Source organism: Panthera leo, chromosome A2 (genome assembly GCF_018350215.1).
Source record: "Panthera leo isolate Ple1 chromosome A2, P.leo_Ple1_pat1.1, whole genome shotgun sequence".
NCBI lineage: Eukaryota > Metazoa > Chordata > Mammalia > Carnivora > Felidae > Panthera > Panthera leo.
This window is the reverse complement of record NC_056680.1, coordinates 103,539,996-103,559,496: the sequence shown is the minus strand read 5'-3', so window position 1 is coordinate 103,559,496 and position 19,501 is coordinate 103,539,996. Positions and strand designations below refer to the sequence as shown.

Genomic DNA, 19,501 nt, shown 5'->3' with positions numbered 1-19,501 from the left:
TACAGTTGTTATAAAGTTCAGATAAGATGGTTATATGAAAATGCTCTTTGAAAAGATCCAAGCAAATACAAGACTTCATTCTTTTCCCATCTCATTTCTTTTGTGAATTTATACTGGCTATCAACAAATAAGTAAATATACAAATAATGAATGCCACTATCAGAAGTCAATATGAATTTTTAAGATAATTTCTGAAGAATACAAAAGACATCAACAACTCAATAATAATTCTCAGAATTGCTATAGAGTTTGTGTAAGTCTGCCAAGGAAAATCTATCCCAAAAATATGGTACTAGAGGCTTTCTAAATAGTGTGCTTTTTAAAAACCTTGGCTCTGTGTCTGGTTTCTCTCTGCTTTAATGTCTCCTTTCTGTTTATGCCCCTCTCAGGTCCATTACATTGGTAAGTTTCAATTCGTCAATGCCTTCTGGAGGTACATTGCACATAGTACTACCATGACTGTTGAAAGTCAACTATCACAATCTGAACATTTCTATGATTAAAACGAAATGAGAATAATGCAAGGAACATTAAGGAATAGTGCTGAACATGTATATGCCTTACATTAAAATATAATTAATTATATTTTTACTGTATTAATGTTGTGTTCTTTGCTCATCTCCTAAGCTATAAAAACCTTGAAACTATAAAAACCTTCATAAACCAAGATTTATCTTTTATATACCATTTAAGCTCCAGTACAATGAATGTAATAAACTTTCAGTATATACTTTTACTAAGAAAAAGAAGTGTATCGTCTGATCATTCTCATTTTGTTTTATTTCTATGGAAATTGTCATGAATTTTTAGTGTAATTACTTCAAACAGATGTTCAATTCTCTTATCCTGATAATAGGAACACAGTAGAATGAAAGGAGATATTTCAGAAGAGTTCATGAAAGAGTTTGGTGAATTTCATGAAATAGACCAAACAAGGGGAAAATTTGGAGGTTACTTTAAAGATGTCAAAATAAATGTTTAAATTGATTAAATGATGAATTATTTTAAAAAATATTCTTAAAACTGTATTTGTGAAGAGATAGGAAGGCACCCACTTAAACATTGAAGTCTTGTTTTGAGTTCATAAAAATAGCTAAACCCAAGTGTATTCATTTTATTTCTCAACGTTTTATATAAGTTTATATAAGTTTAAGCCAGATATGCTTTAGTTAAGCTTAGTTAAGGCTTCAAAATAAAGCAGAAGTTTTAAATGTAGACAATGGTTCATTCACTTCTTTCTGTGTTATATAATTCATATGAAATATACATTTTTGTAGGTTTAGTTAAGGTATATAGAGCTTCATAGGTGGAAAATACAATTCTCATAAATATAAACCAATCCTTTAAAACTTTTATGTTGGTAAATGCATGCCAAAAACAATATATAGTATATTTAATATACAAAGGCAAGTGTGAGGATTCTAAAAGTTTATGACTTCATGTTTAGTACCTAGCTAAGAAATCATCCCCAGAAAGACTACAAAAAGCAAACCAGGTTGAACTGGTCTTCACCTACATGAAATGTAGAACCACATCATTCACTATTATGATCATTAGATCTGTCTGCCCAGATTTATTTGGATGCACACTCAGATAATCAAAATCTCGAAAGGTTCTCTAATGGGGACACATGGTAGTTGAAAATGTGATAAGAGTAGGGTAGTAGATACGGAAAAAGAGAATTTCCCAAATGCTCGGCAGTAAAATTTTCATTCTTCTATATGGAAAGAATTTACATGAACCTGATATTTGGATATGTACATAGATTCTCTGAAATAATATCATGCAAAACAGTTCTTATCTAATTAAAATAGTGTTGATCAATCAAAAACAAGTTTTAATGTGAAGAGGAGGGATGAAGTTATTTTCTGCAGCACTAATAAATAGTGACTTTATTTTCTGGGTCGCTTTTCATATGAACAATAAGATAGAAGTTACACTCATAGAAAGTGACTGGAAAGACAAATTATGGAATTACCTGTGACAGCCATAAACCCAACTTTTCTTTCCTCCGTAATGTTTCCCTGATGACTTGTGCCTGGAGTGCTCCTGGAGATTGAGCTTAAAAGAGCACACTTCAGGGGTGCCTGGGTGGCTCAGTAGTTTAAGCATCCAACTTTGGCTCAGGTCACGATCTCGTGGTTTGTGGGTTCGAGTCCCACATCGGGCTCTGCGCTGACAGCTCAGAGCCTGGAGCCTGCTTCACATTCTGTGTCTCCCTCTCTCTCTGCCTCTCCTGCTTGTACTCTGACTTTCTCTCTCTCTCAAAATTAAATAAACATTAAAAGAGACAGAGAGAGAGAGCACACTTCCTAAGGGTTCCAGTTAGTGGTCAGTTAATTGAGTTGATTAAAGCACCTGTCAAAACCAAAGTCAAGGATCTAAATAATTTCATATTTTCACAGATCCATTGTAATTTTTTCAATGGCTATAAACCAAAATAGGTAACCTTGGACATGTCAACATGCATACTCTTTATATTTGACACAGTATACTGCCACACCTATGCTTCACTTTGCCCTGAGAAACAATTTAGAGTGCCAGTTTCTTGACATCTTTGTAGATAAAGACTCATCCATTAGTAACTCTCTTGGCATCCCAAGTTCTCCATACTACCATGCCACTTAAAAAAGTTGATTGGGGGGCGCCTGGGTGGTTCAGTCGGTTGGGCGGCCGACTTGGGCTCAGGTCACGATCTCGCGGTCCGTGAGTTCGAGCCCCGCGTCAGGCTCTGGGCTAATGGCTCAGAGCCTGGAGCCTGCTTTCGATTCTGTGTCTCTCTCTCTCTCTGACCCTCCCCCGTTCATGCTCTGTCTCTCTCTGTCTCAAAAATAAAAATAAACTTTAAAAAAAAAAAGTTGATTGGCACAGTGTCTGGGTGTCTTAGTCCGCTGAGCTCTTGTTTTAGGTTCAGGTCATGATCCTAGGGTCGTGGGATCAAGCCCCATGTTGGACTTTTCACTGTGCATGGAAACTGCTTAGGATTCTCTCTCCACCCCCCTCTCTTCTCTCTCTCTCTCTCTCTCTCTCTCTCTCTCTCTCTCTCTCCCCCTCCCCCTCTCCCTCTCCCTCTCCCTCTGCCTCTCCCTCTCTATCTCCCCCACTTCCACACCCCCACCCCCCTGCAGCTCACATGCACACATGCACTCTCTCTAAAAAAACTGTAGATTAGAAGTTGACTAGAAAACATTTAAGATCTCTGCTTCTTTAGTTAAACTTCTGCTCTTTGAAACAGTAAGCTTAAACTTTCTGATCTTCATTTTTTTCCCTTTAAAGTAAAAATTAGATGTTAATATCGGTATCAGAAGGTCATTGTAGGGATGACTGGGCAGCTCAGTCTGTTAGGCATCTGACTCTTAGTTTCAGCTCAGGTCATGATCTCACAGTTTGTGGGGTTGGGCTCTCAGCTGACAGCGTGGGATTCTGTCTCCCTCTCTCTCTGCCTCTCTCTCTCTCTCAGTAAAATAAAATAAGCATAAAAAAAAGAAGGTTGTTGTGAATGGTCCAAATCCAGTTACATAATAAATGAATCATGGGGATGTAATGTACAACATGGTGACTATAGTTGATAATTCAGTAATGCATATTTGAAAGTTGCTAAGAAAGTAGATTTTAAAAGTCTTTATCTCTTGAGAAAATTGTAACTGTATGTGGAAACAGATGTTAATTAGACTTATTGTGGTGATTATTTCACAATATATACAAATATTGAAGCATTATGTTGTGCTCCTGAAACTAATACAATATTATATGTCAATTATACCTCAAAAAAAGCTCATTGTGACAATTAGCTGAGATGATGTATATAATATTCATAGTACAGTGCTTGACAAAAGATGGGCAGTCAGTAAGTATTCACGGAATGAATGTTTTCCTCTAAGTACACCTTATATGAAGAGAAGTATAAAAGGAAGTTCCACAGAGAAACAATTGATGTTAGGTATGTAATCCAGATGAATTTGTAGCTGCCCCTTTCAAGAGGCAGTATGGTGCTATTCAAAACACAAGAGGAGTAAGGCAGAAAAATCCTAGAATAGTGCTTCTCAGATTTTATGTACATGCACATCACCTGGGGATCTTTAGAAAATGCAAATAATGATTCAGTGGATGGGGTCTGAGAGACTGCATCTCTAGCAAACGGCAGCTGGTGCATATGCTGCCTACCCACTGAATACACTTTAACCAAGTCCTAGAGCACTTGAATGTTTGGCAAGTTAAGAAATACTTTACTTAAATCCATGTTATTCTAGTCCAGCATTCTGTTTCCTGATAACAACAGGTTAAAATTAATTCATTTGTTCATTTAAGGGAAGATTATTTTGTGCCTGTTTTGTACTAGGCACTGTTTTAGTTTCTGAGTATAAAATAACAAGAGAGAGAAAGATCCTGTCCTCATTGGGCTTTTAATCTAGTGGTAGGGTCAGAAAATAAACTTGTAAAAAATTAATTAAAAGTTTCCCATGGTGATTAAAGATGTAACAAAAGTAAAATGAAGTCACTGTGAGTTTGTGTATGATCAATTAAGTCTCCTCCAGGAAGGAGACAATTGAACTAAAACCCGAATGTTGAGAAGTAATCTCTGAGGAAGTCTGAAATTTTCATACAAAATGAAGAGACAATGCCAAGGCCCTGAGGCAGTGATGAGATTGATCTGTAGGAGATGAGAGGAAAAAGCCATAATGGCTAGAACATAATGTAATTATTTGGATGCAAGACAATGATAAGCGATTGGGAGCAATCAGGGTCAGGGGCTTACCTGGCAAAGCTGGGGAGAGTGAAGTAAGGGCTGAAATCTAAGGAAATCTTGGAGGTTGGATCCAAGGTGAGTCTTAATAGCTTTGCAGAGGATTAAAATGTACTCTAAAAGGGGGGTTGTCTAGGTGGCTCAGTCACTTGAGCATCCAACTTTGGCTTAGGTGATGGTCTCAGGGTTTGTGAGTTGGAGTCCCGCATCGGGCTCTCAGATCCTCTGTCCCCTTCTCTCTCTGCCCCTCCCCTCTCCTATGCCAGCATGTGCACTCTCAACCACTCTCCTCTCTCACTCTCAAAAACAAACAAACAAACAAACAAAAAGAGACATACTCTAGAAGGATTGTGCCTGGCCAGAAATACACCTGGCTAAGCAGAACAAGGTGAATGAAAATGAGCTAACATAAGGTATCGGACAGAGGTTGTAAAAAAAAAAAAAAAAGAAAAGAAAAGAAAAAAAAAGAATAACTTGTAAAGTAAGAAGCATTCAAATTGTGCATCCCTTAAGTTTATGCTATGAGAAAGAGAAATATATCATTTATGCTAATGCAAATTAATCTTATAACACACATGTAGCACAGTTCAATTGTTGCAGAATGAGTTAAATTTTTCTGAGTAGAAATCATTAAGTAACTATTAGAGAAGAAATAAAACTGTAATTCCTGGCTGACTGTAGGCTGTAGCCCCAAACTTGCCTGACTTTTCACAGGATACTAGAAATGAAAGTAAAAGAGAGTAGATGGAACATTAAAAGTGGCAGTGAAGAAAATAAGACATGCAAGTCCCCTCTTGCACTCAGAAAAAAAGTCTACTAGGAAAAAGAGTCATCATTATTATGTAAATTGAAGAATATTAAATGGCTTGTACTATAATGATTTTTGTACTGAACCTTCAGTACCTATAAATCTACAGTCTGTCTTCATAGTGTTTTACTGGGAGATAGGCCAAACCCTAAAGCCAATAAAAGCAGAATTAAAAGAGATCACACAGATCATAGTAACTAAAGAAAAATGAACGACATAATGATGAGTCCAATTGTCGTTTCAGTGAGTCTTACTAGTGAGCAAATCTAATAACTTAAAACCTTGCAAAGTAATGGCTGTTAACATTCCACTTGACTTCTGATTGTGTCTAATGATTTAAAGCCCTGCAAACTAGTAGCTATTAACATGTTAGGGCATTTCCAATCGATGTTTGATTTTTTGTCTTGTTTTTCAAATATATGAATAAAAGGCTGTACATTAACACGATGCTCCGGACCTTCCATTAGTGACAAACAGCTCTGAGTTGTTTTTCTAACAGCAAAGAAGAATAGCACAATCAGTCACTCTTTCTCCCCTGAAAGCATAATGGCCCAAGGCACACGTTCTGAGAGAGTCATCTAGAATTATGGTCATATTTTGTGGCAAAATAGTAGATGAAATTTTGGTTGTTTGTGTTTCGTTTCACTCTGTTCCACTGACGTCATTAGCACCTGACATTAACCAACTAAGCCATAGAGTTCATTTCATCTTCTGTTTTGGTCATTTTTTGTAATTCTTTTGGTTATCTTCGGCATTTATTAACCTCAACAACATTTTTTTTTTCTCATTGGCCTTTTGTATATCTCATTGTATTCATTCAACAAATACTAAATGAGTGCCAATCTGTAGAGCTCCCAGGGTAAGGGAGGGAGTGGAGTGAGAAAAAGCTGGGAAGAGAAACCACAGCCAGGTCATTTGAGGTCTTATAAAGTATTAAATTGCTCATCTCTATCTTAAGAGCAACAAGAAACTTCTGAAGAGTTTTCAGCACAGGAGTGATATCATCTTCTGCCATTTGCTTACTCTGTCGTGTTTCTCCCCCTTTCCCATCAGGCCCACCTTAAGTAGTGGGCTTATAGTGTTATCCTATTATTCACATTTCCTGGGCTATTTCGAACTAACAAAATATTTTTTTATGAAAGAAAAAGGTTGCCAATCATGCAAAAATAAACTCCCTGTGAAACAGAGAGTTTGCAAATAGAGATACCTGAGTTGGTTCATGAGAACATATGGTACATGTTATGGATAGAGTTGTTATCTGTAAATGATGACTCATTTCCAGCAATGCCATAAAGAGGGGAACATAATTCATTGATGCTCCTTATTGCAAGGTTAATATTATAAATATAAAAATCACTTACCAGGTTGGTATCTGTAGTATAAAAACACTTTCAGCGCTGTGCTTGATTGACACACCTAAGCTTCTGATAATAAAAGAAGCTCCGCTGAAGGATATATATTTACTCCTCGTGTTCTTTTAACATCTGGCTGTAGTACGCTTTGTTTTAGCTTTATTTTTAACTAAGAACAAAATAACCTCATTTATCTTGGTGCCCATCTGGTTGCAATTGCTCATTTTACATTTATTTAAAAAATGATAGATTGTTCGTGGTGATGTCTTCCCCAGGAGAAGAAGTTGACAGACAGCTGTGTAGAGATGCCATCTTCCCCATCCCTGTGGCCTGTTATGCCCCATGCCCAAAGGACTGTGTGCTCAGCATGTGGTCTGCGTGGTCCTCCTGCTCACACACCTGCTCGGGGAAAACCACAGAAGGGAAACAGATACGAGCACGATCTATTCTGGCCTATGCCGGTGATGAAGGTAAGGTTGGCCACCAGCTTCACGAGGGATTTGGATTCCTTCCAAAAGTTGGCGTGCCCCCCCCCAACCCTTTTTTTTTTGTCTTCCCTGGTTGAGGTGATGCTCTACAAAAATCTTCCGGAGATCTACTTCCAGAATCCCAGAAATCAAGGAAATTTAATATCTGTTAACATATTTAGCAACTTACTCCCATTCCCCAAAGTTAATCTTGAAAATAGAGCCTTAATAAAAGAAGAAAGACTCTTAAAAGTAAACTCACATTGCCTTTCCACCCTCCTAATAATTGCTTTCCAGTTTAAATGGTAAACCTGGGAAGAAGTCTGAAAGAGGCTCCCCAAATTCCAGATGTCAGGTTTGATTATTTTTCTCTATTTCAGTAGTCAGTTTTTGCTTTTGAAATCTCATTCTACCTTCTCATAAATAGGCATATATGTTCAATAGTAAAGGTGGGATTTTTATTATTTGGTTTTTATGTTTGTTTGTTTTTAGAGAAACACTAGCACAGCTATTGGTTGACTAAAAATTACATGTATTGTCTGCCATTCAGGTTACTGAACATAGGTTCTAAGATCCAGAAGTCTCATATATGTAGACTGCGTTCATTTAAAAAACAATTTTTTAATGTTTATTTTTTAGAGAGAAAGAGAGAAAGCACAAGTGGGTGAGGGGCAGAGAGAGAGAGGGAGACCGGATGGAAGCAGGCAGGCTCCAGGCTCTGAACTGTCAACACAGAGACTGACACGGGACTTGAACTCACAAACTGTGAGATCATGACCTGAGGCAAAGTCAGACGCTTAACTGACTGAACAACCCAGGTCCCCCTGATTGTGTTCATTTTTAAAATAGGCTGCTCCTTAATCACCTCATCCTACTGGGGAAATAAAACATGCTGTGTTATAAATTCATACGTGACTTGTATAAGCTTTATTGTAGAGAAATACAAGGCTCTTGGTAATTGTCTCTCAGGCTTACATCCAAATGCTAATTCGGCCTCTGTGTGACTGGGTGATATGTTATACTTAATGTTGCCATTCTTGAGAATATCATAGGAGTAAGGAAAACATAGAAGTCATCAAGTTCTATCACATTAAGGCATGTTCTGTCTCAAGAATATAGGCACATATTATTGAAACATTATCAAGCTGAATGAGTCTTCTCCTCGTTCCCATTTAGCACATGTAAATAATGATTTCTATTTGTAGCATGCATGTGTTTCTCTGTGTGTATATCCCCAAATAATAGATTGGGGAGGAATTTTTATGTTGCCAGTTTTATTTTTGTATTTGTGAAACATTTTCGTGATGGAAACCTGACGGTGTTTTCCTTTGGCGAAACTTGCTGTCTGTGAATATAATAGCTATGCAAAAATATAACTACCTTGGTCTTAAGACATGAGAGAAAAATTTAGCATGTTTGACACAGTCAACCCGTAGGAAAATTTATAATTGTCTTTAAAGTGTCCAAAAACCTTTTCCAGTCACCTTAATATAAATTTAACTGTTTGCAACCCCCTAAAATAGTGTATCATGGAACCAAACAAGAAGATAGAACCTTTTAGAAAGTCATATTCCTTGTCTTGTCAAACAATAACTCTAACCTTGTATAGATTATATTCGGACTTCAAACTCTATCAGCTCAGATTATGTCTTGGACTTCATTAGAATTAGATCTGTGGTCACTGTGCTTCCTATAAATCTATTATACTCTGCAGACACTTGCTGTGTGACTAGTAATGAGTGACTTTTTGCCCCGTGAGTCACATGGCAGAGATTTTGCCATGCTTGCAGAACTCACCAGATCATTATTTCTATAGACATGATGCTTCACACTGAAAGGTCATGAAATGCTTTAAAGGCAGAAATTTATGATTGCTCTTTGGTATGTATCATCTTCTTAGTTTGAAAGGGTGAGACTTCGATAATTTTTAATTAAGTCTAGTAGCTGTGTCATAAGCAAGCTGTGCTGGAAAATTATAGATGTTTATAGAGTAAATCATAAAGGCATGAATTCAAAACATAATTTTATGTGGAAACCATAGAGGAAACTTTCAGTAGGGAATCTGCTGATGTTTGTCTCTTAATAACAGCTACAGAAACTTGTATAATTATATGAGATATTTAATGAAGAATCTGTCCTTTAAAAACTATTTAGTACCGATTATTTGCTGGATACTGAAACATATTTTCTCTTTCACAAAAAGTCTCATAATTTTGAGCTATTTTTGAAATTATTTAAGAAGTTTGTTTGTATGAAGTTTTAAAATGTGTTACCCTGCTAAGTAGGAAACCCTTTATAATTTTACACAAAAGTAGGTCTTTCTGTTATTCCCCAAGAATTAATGTTTTGTATGTGTCATGAATTTTCTTCATTTTCTAAATCAGAAAATTACTATGATAACAATAAGGGAAAAGTCACATTATTAGAATTATATATTGCATGCTTAGACATATAGTAATATATGTCACATTATTAGAATTATATATTGTATGCTTAGACATATAGTTTTCTAGTGAAATAACTTCTATGCAAATCCATGTGCAAAGTATTTATCCAGATTTACACACAAATCTGTGTGCAAAGTATTTATCTGGATTTACAAAATAAATGCTGCTTCACAAAATAAAAGATACATTTTTATTTACCTCCGTCATAACTTCACTGTTAAACATTATATGCTGAAGACTACACAACCTCTTGTATTAATTAGAGCAGCCCAAGTTGTGTTGCAGTAACAAACAGCTGAGAAGCTCAAAACCTTCAAAGAGAAATTATTTCTTCCTTATGGGAATTTGGCTGTGGTGCTGGGTAAGTTACTAAGACAGTCTGCATTGGAGTGTTGAACCTCCATATGAAGACCTATGTCTTCATCCCCATGCCAGTGGAAGAAGAGTTGAAGAGTCTCTCTGCTGCTTTCAGAACATCAGCATTAAATTCTTCCATCCAGAAGTGACATATCATTTCTACTGCCATTTGATTGGCAAAGCAAATCATATAATCACAGCTTGAAGTTGAACCTCATTTCAATCATGGCAGGGTGGGCCGGGAATATAATCCTGTGTGCTAGAAAAAGGAGTGCTAGCTCCTGGTCTTACCCTTGATTTACTTCGTCTTCTTATGGTGTGTGCATGTCTTGAGGAACACTTTGTAACCTATTATCGGCAATACACAAAAATTGTCATAAAATGATTCTTATCCAGATGTCATTTGGAAAGCAAATACAAATGGTAGCAACTAGAGATAGGTAGTTAATATACTGAAGAAAATAAAAATATTTTTTTCAACTTAAAAAAATAAGTGTGTGTGTGTGTGTGTGTGTGTGTGTGTGTGTGTGTAGCTTCCTAAGCCTTGACTTCTGGTTAAATAAAATTGGAATTTGTCTTTTTAGATTTGTATGATACCTTGAGGTAAAAATCTTCCTTATATTGGATAAACTGTATATTTGGGTGGGTCCCAAAGCTTCTTTAAAATTATGCAAGGAAAAGGATGCAGAGATCATGCCAAGATTTTTCTGGAGTTTTCCATTGCCTCTTTGGCTCACAAGGCCATCCAGGCCCTCAATATGCGCTGGTTTGCTGGCCACAAGGTGGTAGCCAAAGTGTACAACCAGGGTTGTTTTGATAGCAGTGACCATTTGATGTGACCTTGACCCTTTTCCCTGGACTTGCACTAGCTCCTGGTTTCCTCTGAGTTTTATAGAGTGATTCGTTGGTGTCTCAGGCCTAGCCACCCAGTGTGGGGATAAAAGTGCTGATGCTCTTAGCCCTGAAAAAAAAATGATGTGGAAAGATCTAAAAGGAAGCAATGTTTTAACACTTCATCCTGGCATATTTTTAATATAACTAATAGTATGTTGAATTGGAATAAAAAATTAAAAATTGATGTTAGATTTGTAGCCTTCCGAATTTTTTGAACCCATGTTGCAGATCTCTTAATAAACTTAGCTTAAAAAGAAAACATGATTTTCAAAATGTTTTCCACTGAGTATAATAACAACTTAAGTCTCATTATATAGTTAATTATCCTTACACAGCAAGAAATGAGCTTTTTTTTTTTTTTTGCAAAGTTCAAAATGACCTGATATGATAATTTCATCAGCCAAATTTTAGTGTGTGTTTACACCTGCTTTAAACATACGGAGAATAGATGCAAATTAAAATAGAGTTGTGCCAATTTTTTTCACAAATAATTAGCAGTCTTCAAAAATTGTATTTTAAAGTACAAAACATTGGGTAGAGGAATATTTATATTTTTACTTGGGGTTTTCACAGTTAAAAGATTTTAATCCTAAGGGCCAGGGAGCGTTTTTATTCCTGGACAAATCTGAAGAACTCAGGATCCATTATCTAGGTATATCCACACATAATTCTGCCTTCTAAGTAAAAGTGCTGTCGCTTCCTCACCCTCCCATTCTAGACTTTGAAACAGGAGTGCTCTGTCGGTATGTCCCTCCATAACCACCAAACAAGATTTATGCAGACTCCATGGTGGGAAGTCTTCTATCTCTTTCTGCAAGGAAAAACAAAGGGGAAAAGGAGTAGAGATGGTGTGCTACAGCAGAATCTTCTGAGGTTCTTTCTGGCTAACATTCTTCCATTTCAGTTCCCCGAAATCATGCCACTGCCAATGTGCTTTTCACTTAGAGGTGGTCTGCTGTCAAAGGGTTTTGGGATGCAATAAGCAGTAAAAACTACGAGCACTTTAAAGCTATAATTCATAGTACACTAATAGTCACTTAGCAGGAACCCGGTCCACTTCCTTATCCTGACTGCCAGTTCCTTCTCTGTGTGAACTTTGCACCCTAATGGACGGTATCAATATTGCAAATTCCCAAAATCATATGTGTCTGTATTCCTTTTATTTTTTCTTCTGCTTCAATAAAATTTTCCCTTTTTTCTCTCCCTTCCCAGAACTCTGCTTGTCAAAATCCCACTCCTTCAAAACTCATCTCATTGCCTTCTACCCGAGGCATTTTTTAGTCACCCCAAAACTAATGGAATCTGTACTTTTGAATCCCAATTATACTACCTCTTTTAACATTATTACTATATTCTGACTAAAATTATACCCATTTGTATGTTTGCCTATGCCTACTACTTTCCCCCCACTGCATTATAAGATCCTTGAGAGCAGCAAAAACTATTTATAACCCCGCTAGGTATCTCTTGAAGCATTGGATATAAACATTGCCTACTATAACACTCAATACACTTGTATTAATGTTTTGAACAAGGTTCCTTTATCTTTTCAGTCTTTTTAGCCATTTAAATTGTAAGAACTTCAATGTCAGAGCCAGAAACCCAGGAACACCATAGCTCTGTTCAAATGTATGTTAACACAGCTTTTAGGGACTTGATGTGGGGAGGAAAAGTTACTTTTTCATTTCTGTTAGAGACGTTTCGCATATAGTAGTTGGTGTTTTTATATGAGCATGGACATTTCTTTATATAGTAGAATTTCATCAGAGTAATATAAAGTCTGTCCACTTGCCAAAATGATAAAAAGCCTAAATAGTCACATTAGTATGAAGCATATATTTTTATGTATAAGAGGATTTTTTTAAGAATACCATTTATCACTAATTTTGTCATGGGTGACATTTTATAATTTCCCCAGTACTATGGAAATATTCCCACATGTCTGGAATTAGATCTTCCCATAAATAATAAATAAATTCAATATTATATCTATCAATTTTTCTACCGTAAAATTATTCCCAAAACAACAGAACGGATGCCGCAATGACTGATTACCCCAAGCCATGCTTTCAAAATTCCCATATCGTCATTCTAATTAAGAACACATTGGGGCTTATCTGTGCGAGTATCCTGACACCAGTCCAAAGCTGCTGATGTGGCTTTAATGTGGATTGGGGCAAGAAAATAAATAGCCTTTATGTCTGTAAACTTAACAACCATCTTGCAGTTCCTCAACACGTTACACTGATGTTGTAGAAGTTTTTTTCTTATCATTTGTTCCGAAGCCAACCAGTCAATTCCAATGTCAAAAACAACTGAGGAGTTTTAGAATCACAGTTTAAACAACATACATACACTCACAGTAAAAATGAGGTAAATAAAGAAACACTTTTTTTGTAGATCAATAATTTCACTGTTAAATTTAAGGTATGGTTAAAATGGTTGCCTAAAATGTGAATATGAATGTTTATAATTAGCATGTGTTTGTCTGAGAGAGAAGATTGGATAAATCTAGAGCCTCAGGGAACGGGTAATAAGAGTGCTCATTTACTTCTCCCCGATCCAATTAGTATGTTTTAGAATCCATTCCTATTCAAATCCTAAACTTCTTTTCAGAGGCTGCCAGGGTCACTGAGCTGTGTGATGGAGGATAGGCTATGATCTGTGACAGATGTTTTCACCATCATGAAGCAGGGACATTAACGAAATACTACTTCATTCTGATGTTGATCCCATGTTCACCACTGTATAAATGATTCTGAATTGCAGTTAAATTCTCATATAAACTGCCTACCGATTTATTTCCTGAATTAGAGGGATGCCCTTAGTTATAAGTGAAGTGATAACTGAAGATCATCTCGGAGTGTGGTTTTGTTTATGACTTTTACCCACATCTCAAATTTTGGAGTTGTCTTCCCTGTTAGGATCACTAGCTATTGAATCACCTTTTCTTATTTAACAACCAGGTATTTTCTGCCCCTAAAATAAAATTCAGAGGCTACATAAGTTCAAATTGATTAAATTGTCAATAAAGTAAGCAATAAATTGCTCCCCAACTCTGCTTTTAATGATACAAAGCTTTTTATTTTTATAATTGGCATTATAAATAGCATAGTGGTAAGACACTGAGCTCCATAAATTCTTAACTGTTACTGTTACGTCATTTAAGTTGCCTTAGTTCATTCACCTTATAATTTTTAACTTGTAAGGCAGTTTGGGGTATAAAATAATGTCCCACATACAGAGTACTTATAACAAGGCTAGCACATAAAAAATGGTTCCAAAATGATAACTTCACACCATATTCTGTTGATTAAAAGATGTATCCCTTTTACCTTTTATTATCTCTGTAATTATTACATCTTACAATGGATGCGTTTTAAAACCACTATAGCCAGACAGAAGTTATAACATAGTTGTCATTGCTAGTACATGTGAATTGTGTTGTTATTCCTGGTGACAATAGCAATTCCATGATATATCTGCTAAAAATAAAAACAGCAAAGAACCATTCTTCGTTGCTTGCTTAAATCTTTTGTTGACAACTTCTGGTGCAGTTAAGAATGCAACAGCATCAAAACTTAGAGATGGGAAGAAAGACCTGGAAAGAACAGGGAGTACTCTTTTTAAAGAAATCCTACATCATCAACACTTTTGAAACAGGATGATGGTTCTGTATAGGAGAACAAACTTGGATTCGTGTGAGTTAAAAAGTGACTCAAGAGATTTGGACTCTGAAAATGAGAGTGAGGAATGTCTTCCCTTTTAATGTATGCAATCAAGTGATATATTTTTTTTAAATGTAAATAAATCATACAAATGGATTTCAATAAGCATCAGTAAAAAATAGGATTGAAAAGAAAGCAATGTATCATAGTTTAACTTGTAGCCATTGCTCTTTCTTTGAGGAATAAAATGATGGTATATCTCTCAGCCAGTGACATCTTAGATTTGAATAAATATGGTACTATCATTACTACGTGGCTTTCCCAGTAATGCTGTAGAAGATCAGACAGCATCAACTGATAAAAAAAAAAAAAAAAAAAAGAAACAAAAAAAAAGCAAAAAAAACCTGTTTCTAATTGCCCAAATGCCTAATGTATTAAAAGAAGCAATACTTCAAAACACGTATTTGATTTTCAATTTGGAAGATAACATTTGAGAACACATTGGGTTTTCACCATGCACAGAGTCTCAGTGCCCACATTTCCCTGGGCCAGCAATCCATAGGGTCCATTTGTACCTCATTTTCAGCTTCTCTGGAGAACAATGGCCTCTCTCTTTAAGGTGCTCCATAGTTCCCCCCCCACCGCAGGCAAATACCATGTATACTGTATAGCTTAAATTTTAACCTGGAGGATGCCAAATGACGTAAGATTAATATGTAATTTGCCTTCCTAGCAGCATGCTGGTCACATGCTATGTGCTAATAAACGGCGGGTATCATTGTTATCGTTAATTCCAAAAGAGAGAGAACAGTAAGTTTCCTGTTAGCACCATATCTAATCCTCTTTGTTCATTTTTATAGGTGGAGTTCACTGTCCAAATAGCAGTGCTCTGCAAGAGGTACGCAGCTGTAATGAGCATCCCTGTACTGTGTACCACTGGCAGACTGGCCCCTGGGGCCAGTGCATCGAGGACACTTCCGTATCGTCCTTCAACACAACTACAACTTGGAATGGGGAGGCCTCTTGCTCCGTGGGCATGCAGACAAGAAAAGTCATCTGTGTGCGGGTCAATGTGGGCCAAGTGGGACCAAAAAAGTAAGGGCTTCAGAATGACAGCAGTAAATACTGTGGTCAACCATGCAGGGGATTGGCTCAGGCTTCACTTGCTTCATGAAATGGAGCATTTTGATGCTTGTCACACCTGTCCTCAAGAGTAAGATTTGTTTGTTTTGAACGTCAGCCACTAACAAAGTTCTAACGGCTCTGGAATCTTGTGCCTGGGATCTATGAATGCTGTAGAAGTATTTCTCTGTGCTATCTACTTTCATTTTTCTAGTAGCGCTTTCTCCTTTTATGAAGCTAGTGAGGCAGTGAGGGAAGTGCTTGCTGTGGGCCTGGCTGATCGATAATGACCGTATATGAAGTCCTAACAGTGCAGATGGTCCATGACCTCCCATGTACCCGTAGGCTGTGGAGTCTGCCAGTCTAGTTTAATTGGGCTGTAGCATTCTATGATCTGCCTTTCATTTCCCCTGGAAAATACTATATCAAAAATACTGAGGCCAAACTTATTACATCTTTTAATGGTTAAATGAATAAGCCATTTACTTCTAAGAGAGAGCCGTGGGATAGGATGAGTGTTATAAGTAGAAAAACCATCCGTTTCTCACTGTGGTTACAAGTAGTATAATAACCAGGCAAGCAATTTGCTAGAGAGAGAGGGCAAAGAACTAGAGAGTTGACATAGTATACCTACCTTGTGCAAAATATAAAATGAAGAAACGTGTCATGGCATAACTGAGCTAATCAATTTGGGAAAATTAATAAGTCAGTTCTAAAAACGTATCCCTTTAAGGGGAAAGAAACACTTTTATCTGTTGAGACTTAGCATAAATCTTTTAGAATTCATATCTTCTTAGCCATATGAAACACGCAGAGTAAAACCAGTCAATTTTGCATTGGCATTAAAATGTCCATAATTTCCAAATACTTGTCCAGGTGCATAACTGTGATGTGTCACCTTCAGCATGCTACTTAACTGATTCTGGCCTTAGTTTTCAATGTTTATTGAAAGGATTTAATGCAAAAAATAGTCATGTGAGCACTCAATAAATCTTAGAAAGTATTATTTTCTCTTAAAAATTTGAGATCCTTCCTAGTGTTTTTTAAGGAAGTGATAATAATGTACCTGATGTATGAAAAACTTCAGGGCATAAATAATATTCCTATTAGGAGTTGTTTTTACCTGGCCAGGATTCCAGACATTAAGGATATTTTTGCCCCATACTTTATTTGACTATGTAATTTGGTATTCTGAAATATTAGAAAAGATATGCCAGGAAGACTTGAATAAATTGAGAAACTGTTCCGCATCCTTAATTGGTAGCCCCAAACCAATATTTTAATAGAAATGACGCTAAAGTTGTGATGAATCTAACCCAGGAAGTTAACGTGCAGCATGTTAAAATTATCTGGCAGTAACAGTAGGGGCAGAAGTGCCAAATCCTGAGGATTCTGGGTCTTGCTGGGACAAGTATGGAGGTAGAAATATTCCCTGCCCAGGGTTATAACCTGAGCAACCGGGCACAGGATTGAGGGCTATCATGCCAATCTGCTATGAGTAAGCTCACTCTGTTCCTGTTCTACTGTTAATCACTTTGCAAACATTGCTGTTGATATTTTCCTCGCTTATACAAGTTCCAAACTGTTTTTGCCAAGCACTAATATACATGCATATAAACTTATGTGTGAAAGAGCCTGATGGATTAATGTCATTAAATCATTCAATAGGAAGGGTATCCTGTAGCCCCATGTCAAACCACCACAATAATCCATTAAAAATTTGCTTTGCCCTTGCAGCCTTTATTCAATGACCTGGATACATGTATAGATTTGTTAAATTAAATGCACTTACTTTGCCATTAAAGTTCTGAAAAATTAAGCAAATGCTGTGAATTCGAAAGAAAATGTTACTGCCTTTATCCCTAAAAGCTAGATTAAATTCAATGAATGCTTTTCAGTGCAAGGCATTTGAAACAAAAATGCAAATAAAAACATTGTTTTAAACTCCTCTTAATAAAACAGATTACTCTGCAATGGTAAAATCAATGTTATTGATCTTATCTATCCTCAGAGTAACAAACTTCAACTCCTATCACATCTGTTTAATTTGACCTTGAATAAGATTTGGGGGGAAATCAATTCCTTGATTTAAACCACAAACACTAAATACAAACAGTACAAAGGAGAAAAGAAGCATGTTGACTGAACCAATTGCTTCACCAAAGGAAGTCTGAATTCATTTTATTGGATGTAATCTAGGCTGTATAATTTATCTTTGTGTGTTCATTTAACGGCTTTGTTGTTAGTAATTTTGTTCTCCACAGTTAGCCAAGTATCTTGCTGTGGATATTTCTAAACTAAAACAGAATTTTGGAGGTTGTCAACGATAACACTGTAAATTCCATTGATTTGTAAAAGGGCTAAAATTTGAAGAGCTCACAACTGAGTAATGCTCTCCCATTATTTTTTTTAATGTTTATTTTTGAGGAGAGAGAGGGAGAGGGAGAGAGACAGCATGCATGCAAGTGGGGGAGGGGCAGAGAGAGGGAGAGAGAGGATCCAAGAGGGGCTAGAACTCACAAACCACACCACAAGATCATGACCTGAGGTGAAATCAAGAGTCAGAAGCTTAACTGACTGAGCCATCCAGACGCCCCTGTTCTCTTATTATTAGAATTGTAAAATTGCTTCATTGCAAAGGAGTGCTCCCAATAATACTAATCAATAATTGCATAATTTCACAAGAATTAACAGTATCATAGGTGGGGTTTTGCCATATACTGTTTCCTAAGAATGCAGGTTAAATTAAAAGTCTAGTGATTTATAATCTCAATTGTAACAATTCATTAACTTCTATGACTCCCATCTAAACTTCTTTGTTGTCCATGACTTTGAGTAGTCATAGCAATTAGGAAAATCCAAGGTTGGGGCTTCTGGGTGGCTCAGTCAGTTAAGCATCTAACTCTTGGTTTTGCTCAGGTCATGATCTCGTGACTCACAAGTTCAAGTCCCACATCAGGCTCTGTACTGGATTCTCTGTCTCCCTCTCTCTCTGCATCTCCTTGCTTATGTTCTCTCTGTCTCTCTGTCTCAAAAATAAATAAATAAATAGACATTTTTTTTAAATGAAAATTCAAGGTTATCCTCAACAAGGAGATTATTTTTTTTGAAATGTTGAGTCATATATAATTTTTAAATCCACTTCCAAATAAACCCTAGTGTTACAGAGTGAAAGGGGAAAGCATATATCTGTATAATTGAATAGAACATAATATTTATGTATGAGATGGGATATGTAGATAAATTATTATAATACAGTGATATAAAAAGTGAACTGTCAGCAAAGTGCAATAAAGAAATTATGGGAAGGAGATTAATGATGTTGATATTTTTTCACTCATACTTCAGTTCTGAAATCCTGATTAACTTACTTGTTAAAAGATAATTTATCCTGACCTACAGAAAATTTGGCTTCTCCCATAGGGAGTATTTTTGAATCCCATTTTTCACTAATTTGCCAAGTTATTCCAGCAACAGTAATACTAGTTGTTCAGTTTATTTCTTCTCTGCCTCTTAGCTTCTTTGTCAAAGATTTATATGACATCAAAAGATAACTTCTTAGGAATCAGAATAGGAAGTTACTTTTAGTCATATGATTTATGCTATTATGTTGTGTTGTCCTTAATATACCTCTTCTTCTAG

At 36.3% G+C, this 19,501-nt stretch overlaps 1 protein-coding gene across 2 annotated transcripts in view; it reads left to right on the top strand.

Moving 5' to 3' along the window:
* THSD7A (thrombospondin type 1 domain containing 7A) overlaps window positions 1–19,501 on the top strand; it is a 433,981-nt gene that overhangs the window by 323,306 nt on the left and 91,174 nt on the right. For both annotated transcript variants that reach the window (XM_042918979.1, XM_042918974.1), the window contains 2 exons: window positions 7,180–7,374; window positions 15,598–15,832. In XM_042918979.1, the coding sequence (XP_042774913.1) occupies window positions 7,180–7,374; window positions 15,598–15,832 (430 nt within the window). The remainder of the gene's footprint in view (window positions 1–7,179; window positions 7,375–15,597; window positions 15,833–19,501) is intronic.